The 22,720-nt window shown below is 43.7% G+C and overlaps 1 protein-coding gene across 4 annotated transcripts in view; it reads right to left on the bottom strand.

Moving 5' to 3' along the window:
• Positions 1–16,818, bottom strand: part of LOC139424604 (trafficking kinesin-binding protein 1-like) — a 38,672-nt gene extending 21,854 nt beyond the window's left edge. For 3 of the 4 annotated variants that reach the window (XM_071176605.1, XM_071176609.1, XM_071176608.1), the window contains exons 1-4: positions 16,714–16,812; positions 14,539–14,697; positions 3,919–4,266; positions 3,366–3,557 (exon numbers count right to left, since the gene is read on the bottom strand). In XM_071176605.1, coding sequence (XP_071032706.1) covers positions 3,366–3,557; positions 3,919–3,979 — 253 coding nt within the window. In that variant the 5' untranslated portion in view covers positions 3,980–4,266; positions 14,539–14,697; positions 16,714–16,812. Of the gene's footprint in view, positions 1–3,365; positions 3,558–3,918; positions 4,267–14,538; positions 14,698–16,713 lie in introns of all 4 variants that reach the window. The other variant, XM_071176607.1, reaches the window with a different exon arrangement.
• Between the last annotated feature and the right edge of the window lie 5,902 nt (positions 16,819–22,720).

Genomic DNA, 22,720 nt, shown 5'->3' with positions numbered 1-22,720 from the left:
TTTAACTTGAAAAATGTACGACCTTTTATTGTGGCATAAGCACAACCCGTCATGATGTTTTGATCTGATTGTCAAACAATGACTTCAAAGCTGGGCTGGAGGAAGAAATCATAAGCCACGGGACTATTTTGTATTTTTTACGAGGCATAAAAACTAAACAGTATGTTATGGTGTCGGGTGCATTTTTCTGGCATGGTTTAGGTCCACTTGTAAAATCTATGCCAAGGCACATTGTAAAGAAATGGTTTGCCTCTTGGGCTTCCAACGGGGTTGGGCCCAGCACCTGACTCACACAATTGTCCAGTAACATTGATTTATTATGCAGTTTTAAAAAAAGTTGATTAAGCAGTTAATCAATCAAGACAGGGCCCCCCTGTTACCCACGTGGGCCCCCTACCTCCTTCTCCTCCCCACATCTGACGATTAGCAGAGCAGCAGCAGGCTGTCTACACTCATTGACAGCGGGTTCCTGAGTCCTCCTGTGGTTGGCGGTTGCAGTAAAAACAAAAAGATATACAGTGCATTCGGAAAGTATTCAGACCCCTTGACTTTTTCCACATTTTGTTACGTTACAGCCTTATTCTAAAATTATTTATTAAAAAAAAAAATCCACTTATCAATCAACACACAATACCCAATAATGACAAATCAAAAACAAGTTTTCAGAATTTTTTGCAAACGTACAGTACCAATCAAAAGTTTTAGAACACCTACTCATTCAAGGGTTTTTCTTTTCTACATTGTAGAATAATAGTGAAGACATCAAAACTATGAAATAGCACATATGGAATCATATAGTAACCATAAAAAGTGTTAAACAAATCAAAATCTATTTCATATTTCAGATTCTTCAAATAGCCACCCTTTGCCTTGATGACAGCTTTACACAATCTTGGCATTCTCTCAACCAGCTTCATGAGGTAGTCACCTGGAATGCATTTCAATTAACAGAGGTGCCGCCTTAAAGTTAATTTGTGGAATTTCTTTCCTTCTTAAGCGTTTGAGCCAATCAGTTGTGTTGTGACAAGGTAGGGGTGGTATACAGAAGATAGCCCTATTTGGTAAAATACCAAGTCCATATTATGGCAAGAACAGCTCAAATAAGCAAAGAGAAATGACAGCATCATTACTTTAAGACATAAAGGTCAGACAATCTGGAACATTTCAAGAACTTTGAAAGTTTCTTCAAGTGCAGTCGCAAAAACTATCAAGCACTATGATGAAACTGTCTCTCATGAGGACCGCCACAGCAACGAAAGACCCTGAGTTACCTCTGCTGCAGAGGATAAGTTCATTAGAGTTACCAGCCTCAGAAATTGCATCCCAAATAAATGCTTCACGGAGTTCAAGTAACAGACACATCTCAACATCAAATGTTCAAAGGAGACAGACTGTGAGAATCAGGCCTTCATGGTCGAACTGCTGCAAAGAAACCACTACTAAAGGACACCAATAATAAGAAGAGACTTGCTTGGGCCAAGAAACAAGAGCAATGGACATCAGACCAGTGGAAATGTGTCCTTTGGTCTATTGTTCAAATTGGAGATTTTTTGTTCCAACCGCCGTGTCTTTGTGAGACGCAGTGTGGGTGAATTCATGATCTCTGCATGTGTATTTCCCATCGTAAAGCATGTAGGAGGTGGTGTTATGGTGTGGGGGTGCTTTGCTGGTGACACTGTCTGTGATTTACTTAGTATTCAAGGCACACTTAACCAGCATGGCTACCACAGCATTCTGCAGCGATACACCATCACATTTGGTTTGGGCTTAGTGGGACTCTCATTTGTTTTTCAACAGGACAATGACCCAACACACGTAAGGGCTATTAAGGGCTATTTTACCAAGAAGGAGAGTGATGGAGTGCTGCATCAGATGACCTGGCCTCCACAATCCCCCCACCTGAACCAAATTGAGATGGTTTGGGATGAGTTGGACCTCAAAGTGAAAGAAAAGCAGCCAACAAGTGCTCAGCATATGTGGGAACTCCTTCATGACTGTTGGAAAAGCATTCCAGGTGAAGCTGGATGAGAGAATGCCAAGAGTGTGCAAAGCTGTCATCAATGCAAAGGGTGGCTACTTTGAAGAATCTCAAATATAAATATTATTTTGATTTGTTTTTGGTTATTATTCTACAATGTATAAAATAGTAAAAATAAAGAAAAACCCTTGAATGAGTAGGTGTTCTAAAACTTTTGACCGGTAGTGTATATATCACATTTACATAGTATTCAGACCCTTTACTCAGTACTTTGTTGAAGCACCTTTGGTAGCGATTACAGCCTTGAGTCTTGGGAATGACGCTACAAGCTTGCCACACCTGTATTTGGGGAGTTTCTCCCATTCTTCTCTGTAGATCCTCTCAGGCTCTGTCAGGTTGGATGGGGAGGGTCGCTGCACAGCCATTTTCAGGTCTCTCCAGAGATGTTCTATCGAGTTCAAGTCTGGGCTCTGGCTGGGCCACTGAAGGACATTCAGAGACTTGTCCCGAAGCCAATCATCAGTGTGTAGATTGATGAGATTTTTTTTTAAATAAGGCTGTAATGTTACAAAATGTGGAAAGGGGATGTGGTCTGAATACTTTCCGAATGCACTGTATATATTTACATTTTTTGTTTTGCCTCTTGGGCCAACCATGGTCCTGGGCCCAGGGGCTTCCGCCCTGGGATGCCTCTGCATTAATCCAGCCCTGCTCCAAAGGACTGTTTTTCTAGGCTACCTGTGAACATTTATCCACTGGTAACATATTTCCAGCCTCCAAACAGTGGTGAATTGGAATAAACATCTGTTACAAGAAACACCAAAAAGTATAATAACATTTAGCGTTTGTCATTAGCCTGAATTTAAGCATCCACTGCTGTCCACGTGCGTCTCGGTGTCAGCCACTCATGACTGCCTTGGAAAAATGTCTGTGTTTTCGTCAAATCACATCGCAATTTGGAGCGTAGGCTATTCCAGACATTTTCAAGTCCATCCGCAAATATTTCATGCCTCTGACATGTGGTAACAATAAATAATGGTGTAAAATAGCCTACAGTTTTCTTGACATTTTAGTTGAATAGGCTCATGTTCTAGCGGTAAGAAGTACCCACACTATTTATTTTGCTGGGACACCCTACCAGACCGCCTAAAACTCTTTATGAATACGGCCTCTGATTTATATATCTAGGAGACCAGGTAGGTGCTTTCACTCAAGCCAGCGGCTGCACCACATGAGTCAACTCATCATTGTATTTAAGAAGTTGATTCCCACCAATCTAAGTTGGTGAGGTGATTAACTATTAAAACAGGTGCAGTACATTTGGCACACCAGTACCAGAGTCTTCTCCTGTGTTTGATGCCTAGCGTGGACAGAGTGGTGGACTTACAGAAATACTTGAGCGTCTCTTCTATCTGATCGTGTGTGAGTCCCAGCGCGACCTCCGGGGGCAGCAGAGGGGTGTGGAGCCAGTCGTCGTGGTCGTAGCCAAACATGCAGTCCGCCCGCAGAGTGTAGTTAGGCAGTCCCTCAGACAGCAGGCTCACTATCTCCACCTCACTGTCACCACCTGAACAAAGTTCTGACCGTGGAAAGGGAGGGAGGGAGGTGTATGAGGGTGTGGCAGGGGAGATATGGGAGAACAAAAAGACAGCATTCATCCCATTGGATTGAGCGCTCTGAAATATAGTCTCTGCTGCCCCCCTGAGGCACTGACTGGATGACACAGTTCCCACTCACCACATTATAATGCATTACATTAAAAAACATGTAATTGAACACTGTTCCTGGATGCAGGATGATAGTCCAATCTAATGTCCCCTGCAATGGTTCTAAGAGACCCATCTCCCCACTAGCTTCTAACAAGTGCTGTCCAACATGAAAGTGAACCCATTATCCAATCCCTCATAAACCGTCTACTACATTCATTAACTGTGACCTACCTGTGAGGGTGGACACATCATGGCTTCCCCTATCCACTCTTTCCAGGAGGTCGCACTCCATTTTAAGGCCCTCATATAGGGGCAGGGTCTCTGCATCGAGGCCCCCAGACGCCTCCCCCTGCCCCCCATAAAGGGAGAGGGTCGACAGGGGGTCCAGTGGGGAATGTGGGGGCCAGAAGAAGAGATGAGGAGGAGAGGGAGAGGGATGAGAGTGGGACAGCTTGACTGGGTCCGGGGTGTTCAGGGTGAGGGTGGAGGACTCAGGGCTGGTCCCTGTGAGGGACTGAGGCCCCCTGGTGGATCAGGGAGAAACAGCAGGCTGATCGCACATCTGGTACCAGGGCTGGTCTGAGAGAGGGAGAGAGAAAAAAAAGTGTGAGTGTTGCTAGGTTTCCATCCAATTTGTGACAGATTTCATGCTAATATTCTAAAATCCACATGAAAACATGTCCTCAGCAAAGATGTGTTTACATCAAATTGACTTGTTGCAGATGATAGGTGTGTGATGACATAATGCACATCAAAATACATTTTGCAGTTAAGTTCCCATGTACTGAATAAAAAATACAAGTTAAATGAGTTTCCATCGCATTTTCAACTCTATTGATGGGTTTATCACTAAACAAAATTGCGTTAAATAGCGAATGTGGCAACTCTGGTATTGGCACGTGCACTCTAGCCAACACCGCACAGGGCGCAGATACTGTATCTACGACAAAAGGGTAAGATTATTTTTATTTGTCAAACGGCAGTCAAGCATTGATGATCATGTCACCAGAATGAGACCCTTGATATTTATTGGAAAGCTCATTGCTTTTCACTTTCACCACCCTGTGAAGTTCATTATACCTTGTTTAATCTGTAGCCTAATAAACTCCATGCGTGACTCCAAATTTACTTTGGCATTGTGGTTATTATATCAATATTTGCATAAAAGCGCTTCAAACGACATTTCTCGCATAATGAATTTTGCAGACACAAAAAGATCTCACCTTGTCTAGTTTATTTTTGGAAAGTTTACTGAAACATTTTCTGTTTCCATCAGTCTTGTCATTACATTTATTTATTTTTATCCGACATGTACTTTACTCGCATAAAAAGGTTGGACGGAAACCTGGTAAGAAAGATTCATTCAAACCGACTATCTTTAATTCATCATCATCATAGTATTTTACGTTTTAGTACGGAATGGCATAACATTAAATGCCGTTTTACGTTTTCAACAGGGGAATGCCATCAAATACGAACGTATCAAGAAAACTCTCATCCCTTTACTGAAATGTATTTCACCAGTTTTTCCAGGTGAGATACTGAAATTATGCTCTCGTTTTCTATAACAGCCTGGTGAAAAGACATACAGATATAGGTCAAGTTTAAGATCATTATTTTTGTACTTCAGACACATGAACCACAACTTTACAAGCATCTTCATATTTTTAAAGCCACGTACAGTGTGTCATGCATGCTCCAATTGTCTCACTAGGCTTGGCCTTTCCCCAGAGTTTTTAGGGTCAGAAAGCTAGAGTTACCCTAGCTACACACAGATCAAGTTACAACCCGGAGCACAACACACCACCTTATGACATTTAAACCAACACAGTTACTAAACAAAGCTTTACGAGGCATAGTAAAAGTACTGTACATTCCAACTAGGACCGTGTGCTAAGGCTAGCTGCAACCTGTATTAGAGTAAATGCTCATTCTTTCTGTTTACGAAAGCAAAGAGAAACAGCTAGCCTTAGCACACTGTCCTAGTTGGAATGTACAGTACTTTTATTATGCCTCGCCTCATTTTCTCTTTGAATTACGTCACTAGCCAGGCTATTCAGTTACAGAATGATGTCCCTCTTCATAAGGCATATCACATTCACCTACATGTCCGCCAGGAAATGCTGCGGGCCATCGTTCTGTAACTGAATAGCCTGGCTAGTGACGTAATCCAAAGAGAAAATTAGGTAGGGGGATACAAGACATTCTAACAATGGGCAGCAAAGTAGCCTTAGTTTATTGATGGAACTCTAAACAATTGTCACATCCAGTTTTGTCATAATTCCGTTGTTAGTGTTTGGATACATCAGACCTCGGCAGTATCAAGGCCAGTAAGTAAAGGACAGTGGATATCATACAATACATTAGCTATGCAGGACATATTATATGAGGACTATTGGGTTAACAAAGCACTGACCGTGCATGTGGGTAGACAAAACATGAGACACGCGCGCACAAACACACACACACACACACACACGCGCACACACTCAGCTGTGCGCAGCTTGCCACACACCCACTCAAGAGACAGATGAGACAGATGAGAATGACAATCTCTCCTCCTCTCCTCCTTCCTCCCCCCTCGCCAACCCCCTTAATTAACTGAGTGTATTGCTCTGGTCACTCCTGCCACATCCATCCATCCACTCCCTCCACGTACAGCTGTCAGAGGGAGCAGCAGGGTCGTATACATACAGCAGGGTCGTATACATACTCTAGGTCTGGCTTTTACTGTATCCACCCCCCACCACCATGATGCATAATGTCTGGTAGTCCTGTAGCATGTCGTACCTACTGACTAGAATGACAAGTAGCACTTGTGTTTTCACTAGGATGCAAAATGAGGGTACGTGGATGCAGTCCAAAATATCATGTTATTATACAATTATAAATGTCTTACTACCACGCCTCAAAGGACAAATAAAAAGATATTGAGGGGAATCAATTGGCATTTGGTAATGGCACTCAACTAACCTGCAGCACACAGTCTCACACACAAAACAAATGGAGCGTGCCCATGCGCGCACACACACACAAACAAAGACACATCATCTCTTTATCTGTCATATTTACACGCTGCCGAGGCCAAGTTGGCAGGCATTGTACTGTCGTCACATTGTGGGTCTATTATCTACCCAACCAAGTGCAGTCTTGTAATCCCATTTAGAGGGGGTCACCAGTGGGCATGGTTATTGGCCATCTCCCCCTGTCTCTTTCTCTGTGTGGTTGTCGTTGGGCCAGGCAGAATGCCAAGGGAAAGACCCTATTACGCTGCCCAGTGTGCCCACTGTACTACCCTGGGCTCCACCAGGCCCTCGCTCGCCAGATCAGCCAGCAAATTAACAGTACAGAGAATCCACAGGAGCTGTGAGAAAACAATTGTCCAGTTCCCTAGACAAACACACAGTAGGGTGCGGAAGGCTGGGCCACTAAGGACAAAGCCAAAAACATCCCTGAGGATGTGTTCTGTACAGTACATCCATAAGGATATAATCAAACACGCAGGCTATTTTCTGTGTAGCCTACACAAGTTGCTCTTGAGAAATGTGGGAATGCACAGCAGTATGCTACGTGGTTTAACTCAAACAAGGAAAGTTACTTCAATCTGAATTTCAAGGATCGCAAACTACTTTCCTAATGTAAATGAGAAGTTAAAACGTTACCTTAATGTGTTATAGATGCAAAGGGCACGTTCATCCAAGATGAGCAGTGCCAAAAGTAAAAGGAATAATAAGTCAGGTATAAGTGTAACTCTCTAACTCTAATGGATGTCATTCTGAGGCTGACTGACCTTCCAGAGGACTCAACGTTGAACTCGTCAATGCCGGGTTGGAAGAGCCCGTCTTTGGTGCTCTTTGGCCGTTCAGAAGGGGTGTGTACGTGTGTGGAGTCACACAGGAACAAGAGAGGAAGGAAGGGCAGACGAGGGTGCTACAGAAAGAAGCGAGGGAGGGTGGGAGGGGTAGAAAACAGACAGTGAGGGTTGAGGAGGGACACTTGCAGGGTACAGTACTTAGGAAAGTGGGAAGGGAGGGGGTAGGAAAGAGAGGGCTAACTGAGTTGGAGAGAGAGGGCACAGGAGGGAGGAAAGGGGCCCTTGAGAGAAGGGTACTTAGGAAAAGAGGGAAGAAAGAGATGAATGGGTCACACTCAATTTAGCCTGTCACCACCAGACTGAATAACAAATCAGAATTTGCAAACCGGCTGAGAGGGAGAAGCTTGTCAAATGCAAATCTCGCCTCTAATTGGCTGAGGGCCAAGGACTCTGGACCCATGGTCGCCCGGGCAACAGTTTGGTCATGTGACGAAGCCCAACTGATGCCTCTGCCAGTAGGGATTTTATTCAAATGGTAAGTACATAATTATTCAACTTCAAGGTAGAAGCTTGTACTTTATCCACAAACCAGAGAAAAGCTCTGTACTAAAATTGGGCAAGATTTACAAGACCCTTTGCACTAGAGCGAAATCTGCACCCCCCCCCCCCCCCAGAGGGAACAGGAAAAGCTAGGACAATCAAAGTCAAACAATACAAGACATCCACATAACAACAAGAAAGAGGAAAGTAAACCTCTAAGATCGCTTTTGTAAATCTAAGCCAGATCACCGCCCCACACAAGCTAATATACAATGCATCAGTGATGAAACTTGTTTTCTGAACCCGGACAGGGCTTCCATCCAACAACTTCAGCGTTCTTTCACTGAGGGTGTAACTGACCCCATAACTGGCCTCATTTACTTCAAGTGGTGCCACACTGTCCATTACTGTGGTGGCCAGGGAGGGTCAGCGAGGGCACTATGGGATAATGAGATCAGATAGATAAACTAGTGCTTGAATGATACCTTCCATTTCGTTATTTAACACTACCATGAGATAGCAGCCTATATGGTCTCTCCTGATAGGCTTAAATCAAGGAGCTGACCAGGCCAGCATGCACACGAGCTTTAGTTATGGGTGACGAGATTAGAGCCTTTCTAATGATTGGGGTTCAGGCTAATTATAGTGGCCTCATATAGGAGTGTTGCTCCCATATGGCTGTGTCTAAACTTGACAGTTAATGTAGGTTTTGTATTCTGATCCTGGAATTCCAAACACGTCACGCGTCTACATCTACATTTAAAATGTGTCCACCATGTGCACATTGTGTCCGGATTCCCTTTTCCCGCACTATATTAAAATGCCAGTATGCATTCTGCAAACGATAGAATAGGCTAAATATGATAATAACACAACAACAACTGATGGCAGTAGCTAACTAGCCGGCTAACCTCTGTAGCTAGCCAGCAAGCAAAATGAAAGAGATTGCAAATGGGTTAGCGTAACTCTAGCCAAACACAAAATAATTGTTCTAAATATGAACTAGCTGGATAGCATTTATGAGGCCAGAAAATAGGTTCCACACACGCTAGGAATGTATTTTCTCCGACGTTATAATGAAAAATGTGCCTCTCGGTCCCAAAACACACATTCTCTGGAGACTCATAGCGGAGTGCTGATGACGTCACCCACTGTGTACGCTTTTGGTAGCCTGACTGAATCCGGACTGAGGCGAAACCCACACACACACAATGCATCCCTGACCACCTCCTGAAGTTATCAGACCACAATGCACCGGTCTTTTCAATACGATCTTCGTATTCTGATAGCAGAAGTTGCATGTAAAGTGTCAAGTGTAGACACGACCATAGAGAGGGGTCCCCCAAAATAGAACAGGTAACATTAGTTCCTACTAGGTAGGCCTTCAAACTAAATTGCGGAAAGATACTGAAAACCCACCAAACCTCTGAGAAAAGACAAGAATTAGTCATCACGCTATAGTAATAAAAAGCAGGAAATGAACTATTAAAATAGTTGATGGCCTATGATCCAGGAGGAGTAAAAGGCCTGAGTAAGTATGTAAATACTATACGCATCTCTGGAGCCAAGCAGCCAGACAACATGGGTTGAAGTCGGTGAGGAGTATGCAGAGACATGTAGCTACTACAGTCTCATTTCAAACAGCTGAGCTAATGCCTTAGCCACTGTCTCATGTTCAGAGATAAGCTTGCTGTGTTGTATCAGTTGAGTATCTAGACACAGTGTTCACTCCCCAAACAATAAATAATGCCTACGAGACTTTCTGCACACACCATGGCTGAACTGCCTTCACTACAAACCTGATTCATCAAGTCACAAGGCAATTACGACTAAATGATATCTCAACTTAAAAAGGCAGACTCGGCGAAATGACGTCGCCGCCGAGTAGCGCCGCAGATGTTGAGATAAGTGAGACGCAAGACTTCGCTCTCACACAGTCACACACAGCATCTGAGCATGTGCACGGGTTCGCTTTGCGCTGTTAAAGCGTGGTGGACAGGGCACCAAAACAGCAGAGAAGTTGAGCCTCATACTTCAACCCTCTCAGTTGTTTGCAGAAATTGGCCCACTATGCTGTTTACTTTCTGCATGTACGTCATATCGCTGAGTCTACCTTTAAAGTAAGCAGAGTTTCCTGAGTCCAGAATAAAACAAATTCAAGCTTCTCAGAGGACGAGGAAAGTGACATATGTTCCAAATTCCTCCCAATCCCCTCAAAGCCTAATATTTTCCCCAGTCAGCAGCCGCCGTGGCTCCAAGAAGCTTCCCCCTGCTATTGCTAACCGGATCAAAACCGCTGACAAAGCCATCGACCCTGGAAACAGACGGCCGTGACATATAGTCCTGCGTGGCTCAGTTGGTAGCGCGTGGCACTTGCAACGCCAGGGTTGTGGGTTCGATTCCAACGGGAGACCCATATGAAAATGTATGAGCTCACAACTGTAAGTCACGCTGGATGAGTGCGTCTGCTAAATAACAAACATAAATAAATGAACGTCCTTAGCCCTTTGAAGACCCACTGACAGGTACCATCCCAACAGACACCACATCTATTACACCCTGTCTCCACATAGGTCTTCTAACAGACACTTAGCTCTCATTCCTATGAAGCAACCTGCGGTCACCATTAACTCAAACTGGGAGCACTGGTTGGTTAACCATTAACTTCCTCATTGTACTATTTCCCATAAAGACCCAGTCTATCAACCACCTCACTGATAAAGGTGTGGCGTCTCTTAAATGTATATTGTTTCAACTCTGGCACGGGAATAGAGGGGGAAAGGAGTACGACAAAGCATTTCGAAGATCATTGTTTGTCCATTTCCAATGTGACATTTCAGTTATTCTCGTGGCTCTGCCTATCTAACAATACGTACTATTTGGATGCTTTGAGAATGACTCGTGTGATGTCTATATGCCATCTGTTGTTATGCCCGTTTGGCTCCTTTAGATCATATGGATGGTACAGACGAAACCAAAGTCTGGATAAAAAACGTTGAAGCCTCTGGATCTACAGAGATGAAGCCACGGGTACTATTGTACCTGATCGGGCCTCGATCAGGTACAAATCAAGGCAAAATCCCCAAGCCTGTCATGAGTCATTACAAAAGGCAGGATATGAGCTGAGAGATAACTCTCCACAAAGCAAATGGAAACACTTGGTATAGTATGAGAGAAAGACAAAACAGGAGAGTGGATGAGAGAGAGAGAGAGAGAGAGAGAGAGAGAGAAAGAGAGAGAGAAATCGTAAGAAAGCTAGAGAGAGATACTACACAGACACCAGCATCTATCTTTAAAATGACCTCTGCCCAGAAGATTTGTTACAAGCTAATGAATACAGCTATGATACAGAGGCAGGTATAGGGCATGGGGAAGTGGAGAAAGAAAGAGGGGGGGGGGGGGGAGAAAGAGGAGAGACAGAGTGAGAGGATACAGAGCCACAAAAAGAGACAGAAGGAGAGAGAGAGAGAGAGAGAGAGAGACAACAGCAGTGTATCAGGAGAACCTTTACTTGGACAGAGACCGGTTATTTTTACAACCCACCAGTCACCCAGACAACTGGAGCAGCTATATCTGGACTCCAACTACGGTGTGAATAGAAAGTGGCCTTAAATACCTAAACCTAAATACCAACACACTCGCGGTCTCAGCTGATTCTCTGTGCAGACCAGAGGTCACTAGCCCTGCTCCTACAGAGCACTCGCGGTCTCAGCTGATTCTTTGTGCAGACCAGAGGTCACTAGCCCTGCTCCTACAGAGCACTCGCGGTCTCAGCTGATTCTTTGTGCAGACCAGAGGTCACTAGCCCTGCTCCTACAGAGCCCTCGCGGTCTCAGCTGATTCTCTGTGCAGACCAGAGGTCATTAGCCCTGCTCCTACAGAGCACTCGCGGTCTCAGCTGATTCTCTGTGCAGACCAGAGGTCACTAGCCCTGCTCCTACAGAGCACTCGCGGTCTCAGCTGATTCTCTGTGCAGACCAGAGGTCACTAGCCCTGCTCCTACAGAGCCCTCGCGGTCTCAGCTGATTCTCTGTGCAGACCAGAGGTCACTAGCCCTGCTCCTACAGAGCACTCGCGGTCTCAGCTGATTCTCTGTGCAGACCAGAGGTCACTAGCCCTGCTCCTACAGAGCACTCGCGGTCTCAGCTGATTCTCTGTGCAGACCAGAGGTCACTAGCCCTGCTCCTACAGAGCCCTCGCGGTCTCAGCTGATTCTCTGTGCAGACCAGAGGTCACTAGCCCTGCTCCTACAGAGCACTCGCGGTCTCAGCTGATTCTCTGTGCAGACCAGAGGTCACTAGCCCTGCTCCTACAGAGCACCCGCGGTCTCAGATGATTCTCTGTGCAGACCAGAGGTCACTAGCCCTGCTCCTACAAAGCTAATGCGCTAAACAGTGTTCAGGATTTTTTTGTTCCAGCCCAGATCTAACATACCCGCTGTTGTGATCGGACCAATCTACTACTCACAAAGACCTTGATCGGTTGAATTAGTTGACTTAAGTGTTGGGCTGCAGCAAAAGCCTGCACACCCTGTATGATAGACAAGAGTCCGTGAGCAAAAGCTACAAGTGAGGAGAGGTTGAAGGATTGAGAGTCGAACACGGTCATCATTATGTCTGTCAAGTGGTAATTCTCATCAAATGTCATTCACAACTCGGCATTAAGAAGACAAGTAAGGACCGTTCAAGCCTAACAGAGTGGCATTCTACCTCTAATATGCTAACAGACAGAGAGTTGCTATTGTATCCATATGGTTGTATTTGAAGAGAGTACACGGATGGTTTGGGTAGTTGGGAGTCGCCAATGCACACACTATATCCTTTATCATGCACACACTGTATCCTTTATCATGCACACACTGTATCATTTATCATGCACACACTGTATCCTTTATCATGCACACACTGTATCCTTTATCATGCACACACTGTATCCTTTATCATGCACACACTGTATCCTTTATCATGCACACACTGTATCCTTTATCATGCACACACTGTATCCTTTATCATGCACACACTGTATCCTTTATCATGCACACACTGTATCCTTTATCATGCACACACTATATCCTTTATCATGCACACACTATATCCTTTATCATGCACACATTTGGTCTGCGGTGCGACGTGGCTAAAAGAGTCTTTCACACAACATGCAATTCAACTCAGGTCAACTTGCCTCTGCACAAATACCTTGGACGACTGCGCCGTGTTACATTCTCTCGCCCTTTTTTTTTAAGCAGGAAGACGGTATTACTGATTGAAACCACTCTGCCAGCTCACAAGACAGTTATCACAGGTCAATAAATCAACCCAAAGTGGCCACACACAAATGCAAATGCATGTGTTGCGCACACACAGCACCTCATGTTCTGCAATGGCTGCCATCCACATCTGCTCTGTCTGGCCAAAAGCTCCTTCAGTTGTTTATCAGTCATACCACGCCAGGCAAGCTATAAATCCTTTCAGACATTTGCCCTCTCACACACCAGACACATATTTCCCTACACTTCTATATATTGAATATTTTCTATATAGGCCTTCCAAGGAAAGAGAACAGGTGACATGCACCTGTACAGTCACAACAGTAGCTAATTCATGTCACTATAATAACATAGTCACAACATTAGCTAACTCATGTCGTTATAGTAACATAGTCACAACATTAGCTAACTCATGTCGTTATAATAACATAGTCACAACATTAGCTAATTCATGTCACTATAATAACATAGTCACAACATTAGCTAACTCATGTCGTTATAGTAACATAGTCACAACATTAGCTAACTCATGTCGTTATAATAACATAGTCACAACATTAGCTAATTCATGTCACTATAATAACATAGTCACAACATTAGCTAACTCATGTCGTTATAATAACATAGTCACAACATTAGGATAGATAAACCATACCATCATAATAACATCTAAACAGTTGATAAAGTACAACCACAGCATCAGTTAGTGAAATATCGAACCTTAGTATAGGTTAGCCCCATCTTGCAAGTACTGTGGTTCAACAGGCCTACAGGCCTTTTGACGGGCTCTTACACAACCTAGCTAAGGCCAACAATACACACACGGTGACACAATACATCAGCTATGAAGTGAACCTCTATGATCTTCAAAATAACAGACCTCTTTACTGTGCTTCTGGTCAATGTTTGCAATGTTTTCATTCGACTGAAAGCATTCTGAAACACTCACACACACACACACACACACACACACACTTCTCCAGTTTGCAGTCAATTTGTTTAGTCTGCCCCGAATGTATTGACATTACAAAGTTGCAGGGAGGGGAGAAGAACAAACACAGAAGTCCTCCGTGCCGGCTCTCTCAGGGATAACGAACGCAAACCGAGTCAGAGGCTAACTACAGCAGCATAGACACAGAGACGGTATGCTGATAATGCTGATGACATTAGGTTATTAGCTATATTGACTAACTGAGTATAACACTTACTATTGTAAATGACAGTTACTTACCGTGCTGCTAGGAGTATCCTTGCATTGATTGGACGCAGGTGCAGTTGCTAGGACAGTCTCTCCTTGAGAGTGAGTGAGCCCGAGTCAAAACCAATGGCCTCTACAGCTGCTGCTTCTCCTGTCAGCTACCTTTAGCCCTCATCCAGTGTGGTGTCCTGGCTGAGAGGGAGAGAGAGAGAGAGAGAGAGGGGGAGCGAGGGAAGGCGGGAGGAGGTGGGGTTATGATGGAGAGAGAGGTGGGGGAGGGACAGCGAGAGAGGGTGTGTGTGATAGACAAAGAGATTGTGTGTGTGTGTGTGTGTGAGAGAGAGAGAGAGAGAGAATGAGAGTGGAAGACAGTCTGTGAGTCAGCACTTGTACACGCTGTCGTATTGCAGCTGCAGGCAAGGAATTCCCTCGCCCCTCTCTCTCTGTCATACTATCTGGCTCAGTCTGGTGCTCTGGTCAGAGCCATTCATTTGCGCCAGTCAAATCAGACATCTCACTTTCTGCTTTACACACAGCCGTACACTAGCCAAATCAAATGCCTTACTCATGCACTAGTTTATTACGCTACAGTTCAACATTTATTACCTACAGCTATTATAATGAATCTGTTTTTCTAAAAAGTAGAAGATAACTGATTAACAATCAATAATGCTCAAATCGGGTCATAATCAAACCAGTGACGTGCAACCAACAGTCAGCAGATAAACTTAGCTCCTGTTGTTTGGTCCCAAAATGCTCTCTAAATCCGGCTTATAGCTTTTAGAAACAATTATCCATTGTAGTTTGACAATTAAACTAACCGGAAAAGTAGGACACTTCGGCTACATGCTGATGGCATATGGTAGGCCAACGTCAGGCTATGCTCAATAAAAGGAAGGCACTGAATATGAAAGGCATGAATACATCATAGATCTGTGAACACAGAGGCTTCATTATTTGGCACAGACTCTAAACCAGTTGTCTGGTCATGAACTGTTAGGCTATTTATGGAAAAGTATCACAACTTAGAAAATGCACGTTCTAAGTTACAGCTCTGAGTAATAAGGGCTGCCATATAAGGGCATTTATATTCAGTCATCAAAAATTGTGGTGAGAGCGCCGCCTCCCGTTGTGTCCCCGAGCTAATACAACAGGATGCAGCCAGCCTAGGCTACAGTGACAATGACGTTCAAAGAGTGAGGTGACTGGATCTGACATACAGTGACTTGCTTGATTGTATCTGTATCGAGGTGCTATGGTATATTGCAAACACCCATCAATATGTAGGGTTGGTATAGTCAGTGTCAAGGGTGGTGTTGGATGGTTCCAAGGACCAACATCAGTTGTTTAACAAGATCAAAATGCAGTAGATGATAGAATAGGGTCATATACACCTATTTTGATAAACAATTTTTTTCAAAACATGGCCACATTGACTGGTAGGGAAGCACCGCTACAGGACACATGGGCTGTACCCATAAAATTGTTGCCCACTATAGTTACACCGGCAGGGGATTTTCAAAGACCAACGTTACTGTTTGTTTGAAACATTGTTGCAAAAATGGTGTCGCAAACAGTAACAATGTGGCAAACAGAAACATGACAAAACATCCTGTTTATAGACTATCCTAGTCAATATTTATCTGCCCTCTGCCTATATCCCGTTGTGATTTTGTCGTTCACTATGAATCAATTACATGTGAACAAAAAAAATGTAATGTTTGGGGTAAAAAGGAAACGTTAATTATCGACTTGAATTGTCGGCAACCGGATGGGTGCGATTCATTTGTCAATTAGGCCTAACAAAGATTAGATACTGTTGTCGTGATACGATCCGATCTGCCTCAGCCAATTTTCCAGTTGACCAGCTAACGTTACATCTCTCTTCGTCTTTTCTGCTGATAATTCATTCACTATGCTGCAACTGAAAAATGGTGACAGTCGTGTACAATGTGTTCATTTGTCCTACTTCATTGAGGTAAATAAAGTGTTTATTTTGAGAACATTGGCAAAGAGCACAGGCGTTTTGCATTTCCACCGACAACAAAAGCGGCAGCGATCCTACCATTTGATCCCACCCTGTGTGAGCCTATGGAAACATCGCTTCATCAAGTTGGTCACACTTTCCTTTGTTTAGAAGAAGATAAATACCAAAATACAACTATCAACAGAGATGAGATAAACGTTAACAAGTTCATAGAGACTTACGCATTTGCTTTTACCCAAGTTCTTCAAGGTCGTTTGTCGGCAAAACTTGACAGGAACTTTTCCTCCGGACTTCGATCTGTCAAAGCGCTGGGTCCGTCTGTATTTGGTCATCTTGGAAGCGAAGCATTGTGGCACATGTAGTTTCACGTGTAACCTCCTTGCTTAGCTAAAATACTTTGAACCAGTGGTCCCCAGGAACAGTAACAGACATGATGAACACGACAACAATTCCGCATTCATGCGCAAATTTGACAAATATTTAGTGAAATTGTATGTATTACAAATGTCAATGTGTTCAGAATGTGTCCCGAATGTAAATATACGATGTACACACAGACCATGTTGTTTGATTTCAACAGACAAAAAAAAATATTATAGAAAAGCAACCCAGTTGAGGACAGTGCCACACCACCTAAAAAAGTGCCCCTGTAGTTTGCAGCCCAGCCATGTTCAAATTAGAGGCAGTCCAAACCAGCGGTCACGTGAAAAGTATTTTAGTCATGTCCTGCTGGATCATTTTGGTGATACTATATCTGACATATCAGGCATTCATCTAGTGGTTAAAGGAGACAGTCAACCTGAATGCTGCAGATTACACGCATGGAAATTATGAATAAGCTTGACCTACTTCCTATATGACATGTTGATGCTGTTTATTGACTTTCTTAGATATTATTTATGGTTATATTCATACTTATTTTTAAAAGATAAGATTGGAAGGATTTAATCATATTCAAGGGTACAAATGGGTACAGATATATATTGTGAGAAAATTGTAAAAGATCCATTTGCTGTGCAATTGTACCACTCCTCCCAAAACAGCAGGAACACTTATGGGCTTGATGTTTCTCCCATTCTAAAGATGGGCTTCATCTCTCTCCTACTCTATATCTAGATTCTCCCACACTCCTTAAGATGCCTACACTGAGTTGGAGCAACAAATGATAGACTATTTTAACCCCCAGAGAGAACCACCAACCCCTTAGGGAATGCATCCATCTGACCCTAAACAACACACACACACACACACACACACACACACACACACACACACACACACACACCAGCGGGGAGGACGCTGAGGGGAGGACGCCTTATAATGGCTGGAATGGAGTCAATGGATTGGTATGAACCACATGGAAACCACGTGTTTGTTGTGTTTGATACCATTCCATCGACTCCATTCCGGCCATTATTATGAGTCGTCCTCCTCTCAGCAGCCTCCACTGACACACACACGGCGGCGCTGATATATGGAGTAAAGCAGTATTTGAATGTGCAGTGTTTTGATGCGTAGGCTACTGTCTACCTCTAGTGGCTAAAGTCATGTACAGAAATGTACAGTAAAAACAAAGCGATGCATTGACTATTCTTGATACACACGGGAAACTTACCATTAGCTACAGTGAAAAACCCAGCAGCATTGCCGTTCTTGACACAAACCAGTGCACCTGGCACCTACTACTATACCCCGTTCAAAGGCACTTAGATTTTTTTTGTCTTGCCCATTTACCCTCTGGATGGCAAACATACATAATCCATATCTCAATTGTCTCAAGGCTTAAAAATCCTTCTTTAACCTGTCTCCTCCCCTTCATCTACACTGATTGAAGTTGATTTAACAAGTGACATCAATAAGTGATCATAGCTTTCACCTGGATAGTCTATGTTAGGGAAAGAGCTGGTGTCCTTAATGTTTTGTACACTCAGTATATATATATATATATATATATATATATATATATATATATATATACTGCTCAAAAAAATAAAGGGAACACTTAAACAACACAATGTAACTACAAGTCAATCACACTTCTGTGAAATCAAACTGTCCACTTGGGAAGCAACACTGATTGACAATACATTTCACATGCTGTTGTGCAAATGGAATAGACAACAGGTGGAAATGATAGGCAATTAGCAAGACACCCCCAATAAAGGAGTGGTTCTGCAGGTGGTGACTACAGACCACTTCTCAGTTCCTATGCTTCCTGGCTGATGTTTTGGTCACTTTTGAATGCTGGCGGTGCTTTCACTCTAGTGGTAGCATGAGATGGAGTCTACAACCCACACAAGTGGCTCAGGTAGTGCAGCTCATCCAGGATGGCACATCAATGCGAGCTGTGGCAAGAAGGTTTGCTGTGTCTGTCAGCGTAGTGTCCAGAGCATGGAGGCGCTACCAGGAGACAGGCCAGTACCTCAGGAGACGTGGAGGAGGCCATAGGAGGGCAACAACCCAGCAGCAGGACCGCTACCTCCGCCTTTGTGCAAGGAGGAGCAGGAGGAGCACTGCCAGAGCCCTGCAAAATGACTTCCAGCAGGCCACAAATGTGCATTTGTTTGCTCAAACGGTCAGAAACAGACTCCATGAGGGTGGTATAAGGGCCCGACGTCCACAGGTGGGGGTTGTGCTTACAGCCCAACACCGCGCAGGACGTTTGGCATTTGCCAGAGAACACCAAGAGTGGCAAATTCGCCACTGGCGCCCTGTGCTCTTCACAGATGAAAGCAGGTTCACACTGAGCACATGTGACAGTCTGGAGACACCGTGGAGAACGTTCTGCTGCCTGCAACATCCTCCAGCATGACCGGTTTGGCGGTGGGTCAGTCATGGTGTGCGGTGGCATTTCTTTGGGGGGCCGCACAGCCCTTCATGTGCTCGCCAGAGGTAGCCTGACTGCCATTTGGTACCGAGATGAGATCCTCAGAACCCTTGTGAGACCATATGCTGGTGCGGTTGGCCCTGGGTTCCTCCTAATGCAAGACAATGCTAGACCTCATTTGGCTGGAGTGTGTCAGCAGTTCCTGCAAGAGGAAGGCATTGATGCTATGGACTGGCCCGCCCGTTCCCCAGACCTGAATCCAATTGAGCACATCTGAGACATCATGTCTCGCTCCATCCACAAACACCACGTTGCACCACAGACTGTCCAGGAGTTGGCGAATGCTTTAGTCCAGGTCTGGGAGAAGATCCCTCAGGAGACCATCCGCCACCTCATCAGGAGCATGCCCAGGTGTTGTAGGGAGGTCATACAGGCACGTGGAGGCCACACACACTACTGAGCCTCATTTTGACTTGTTTTAAGGACATTACATCAAAGTTGGATCAGCCTGTAGTGTGGTTTTCCACTTCAATTTTGAGTGTGACTCCAAATCCAGACCTCCATGGGTTGATAAATTTGATTTCCATTGATAATTTTTGTGTGATTTTGTTGTCAGCACATTCAACTATGTAAAGAAAAAGGTATTTAATAAAAATATTTAATTCATTCAGATCTAGGATGAGTTATTTTAGTGTTCCCTTTATTTTTTTGAGCAGTAATAATAATATGCCATTTAGCAGATTTAGCAGATGCTTTTATCCAAAGCAACAGTCATGCATGCATACATTTTACATATGGTTGGCACTGGGATCAAACCCACTGCGCTGGCTTTACAAGCAGCATGCTCTACCAACTGAGTTACAAAGGACATTATAGATTTATCACACGTACTCTGTCATAGCTGTTGCATGTTAAACAATCCGATTTATAGACAATATTATTATCCATATTAATCCACCAAAAAAATCATTGGTACTTGAACCTCTCTACACTATAATCACTTGAACATGTTTTAATGTAGCAGAGTAGTCTAATTCTGTCTTGTGGGGTGAGATCCTATATTGCTTCCCACTGTCCATTCTTCCACATTAAACACAAGACTACAGTGTCTCACATTGGGGAAACAGCCATTAATAATTTACAACACTCTCCATCAATCCAGCCAGTGAGCCGATGGGGCTGGTCCGGTTCTGGACTGGCGGCCTTATCCTCTCCCAAGGACAATGGGGCCATTTCCTGTCGGATGTAAAAGCAGAGACAGTGGAGTATTGTGAGGCAGGACATCATATCAGCCAGCCATGACCTTGGAGTGAAAGACTGACTCAGTCATATACACTGAGATTCATTGGTCCATTTGCTTTGAGGTCGGAGAGGGCTGATTGGTCACTGGCACCCAAATGCAGTCATCAGAATGTTCAGATGACCCCCTGTGTAGAAAGTTCAGAGCAGTTACCAGCCTTACTACAAGCCAATGAATACATCTGTGATATCGCGTAGAAGGAGGCATTGTGGTGTGTGTGCGTGCATGCGTGTGTGAACGCAAGAAAGAAAGAGAGAGAAAGGACAGAGGAACAGGGTGTGTTATGCTTGCCCATACAAGAAAACCAAATGGATGTTCTGTTTTTGATTCTGGAGAAAATCTTTTGAAACTCTACCTCAATGGTCGCATTTTAACAAAGAGTCAATACCCATCTTTGAAGGCCCCAAAACAGGTGGCAAGACAGAGTCAGAAACCCACATGAACCCCACACTTTAATTCCTCCTGGCTAATATTCAAGGACAAGGCATGCTGTGTTTAAACAATAGGACCATTCATCTCACTGAAAATCCTACGGCCACTTATCCACAATATCCAGTAATCTGTAAAGAAAGCTTAGCAGAGTTAATGATATAGAACTGATTTGAAACAAATGAAGGGCATTTCATTATTGTAATACACAATTGTAATCATGTTACACAGCATCAGAATGAATTTAAAGTGAGTTCTTGTGATATGAACAATCATGTGATCTCTTGAGCCAAAGTCTAAGTTTTGTTTCACGAATAGACCGGTCAAACCAGATCTCAACTTTGGGAGAAATTGCAGGTTCCCTGACCAGAAAGTTGTCGATACATTCTTCCTAATAGGTTTACATGTTAGGTTCTAATAGGTTGACTCACAACAGCAATTTACTAAGAGTAGGCTAGGCAACACAGACACAAAGTAAATAAGCTTGTGACGAGAAGTGTCAATTAGCCTTAATGCTTTCAGACATTCGTCTGTCAACCACACACATGCTTTTACACCCAGATGCATGGCCTATGTAATCAGCAGCACTGACCCAATATGCCGTGCCACCGGCCCTGGCCCCTGTCTCATCCAGGCTAGGGGTATAGAATATGGCTGTCACAATGGACAGCTAGCTGCTAGCCTGGCAACAGTACACCCTGAGGCAGGATATGGACTGACCTATTTCAGTCTGTCATACAGCATGGGAGAGAGAAACACTTTCCACATGCTCACTTTCTCTCTGTCACTTTCCTCACGTAACCGCATACTCTATCCTTTCGAGACTCCTAACACCATGCAGGGTGTCACTTTGAATTTTCATCCACAACTTACTAAAACTCTCTCCGTGCCCACTGAGAAAGTTTTTTTTCTCCAAAAAGACGAAAGAGAGCGCGAATGTGAGTTGAAATTATGGATCCAGATTTATCTGGTCTCTTGCACTTTCTCCTTCTCCCTATCTCATGACCTTAAATGGGTGTCTAGCGGCAACAAACACCCCATCCTCACGGTCTTGGATGAAGTCTGTGTGATTTTCCTCTGGAAAAAAAGCAGAAAAAGCTGACAATAAAAACAAAGCAAAAGTGGCTGGTTAAATTAAATCCATGGTGAATGTCACAGATGTTTGTGGTTTGTATGAGTGTATTTGTGTGGGCTGTCTCCATGGTGAAAGTCACAGACGTTTGTGGAGTGTATTTGTGCGCAGTGGTGTAAAGTACTTAAGTAAAATACTTTAAAGTACTGCTTAAGTAGCTTTTTGGGGCATTTGTACTTTACTTCACTATTTACATTTCTGACAACTTTTACTATGACTTCATTACATTCTCAAAGAAAATAATGTATTTTTTACTCCATACATTTTCCCTGACACCCAAAAGTACTAGTTACATTTTTAAATACATAGCAGGACAGGGAAATTGTCAAATTCATGCACTTATCAAGGGAACCTCCCTTGTCATCCGTACTGCCTCTGATCTGACGGACTCACGACATACACATGCTTTGTTTGTAAATTACGTCTGAGTGTTGGAGTGTGCCCAGGCTATCCGTAAATACATATTTTTTTTATTATTAAATGGTGGCGTCTGGTTTGCTTAATATAAAAAAAATTAAATTATTAATAGTTTTACTTTGA

This window comes from Oncorhynchus clarkii, chromosome 13 (assembly GCF_045791955.1).
Source record: "Oncorhynchus clarkii lewisi isolate Uvic-CL-2024 chromosome 13, UVic_Ocla_1.0, whole genome shotgun sequence".
NCBI classification, from domain to species: domain Eukaryota; kingdom Metazoa; phylum Chordata; class Actinopteri; order Salmoniformes; family Salmonidae; genus Oncorhynchus; species Oncorhynchus clarkii.
This window is presented reverse-complemented; position numbering and strand designations above follow the sequence as displayed.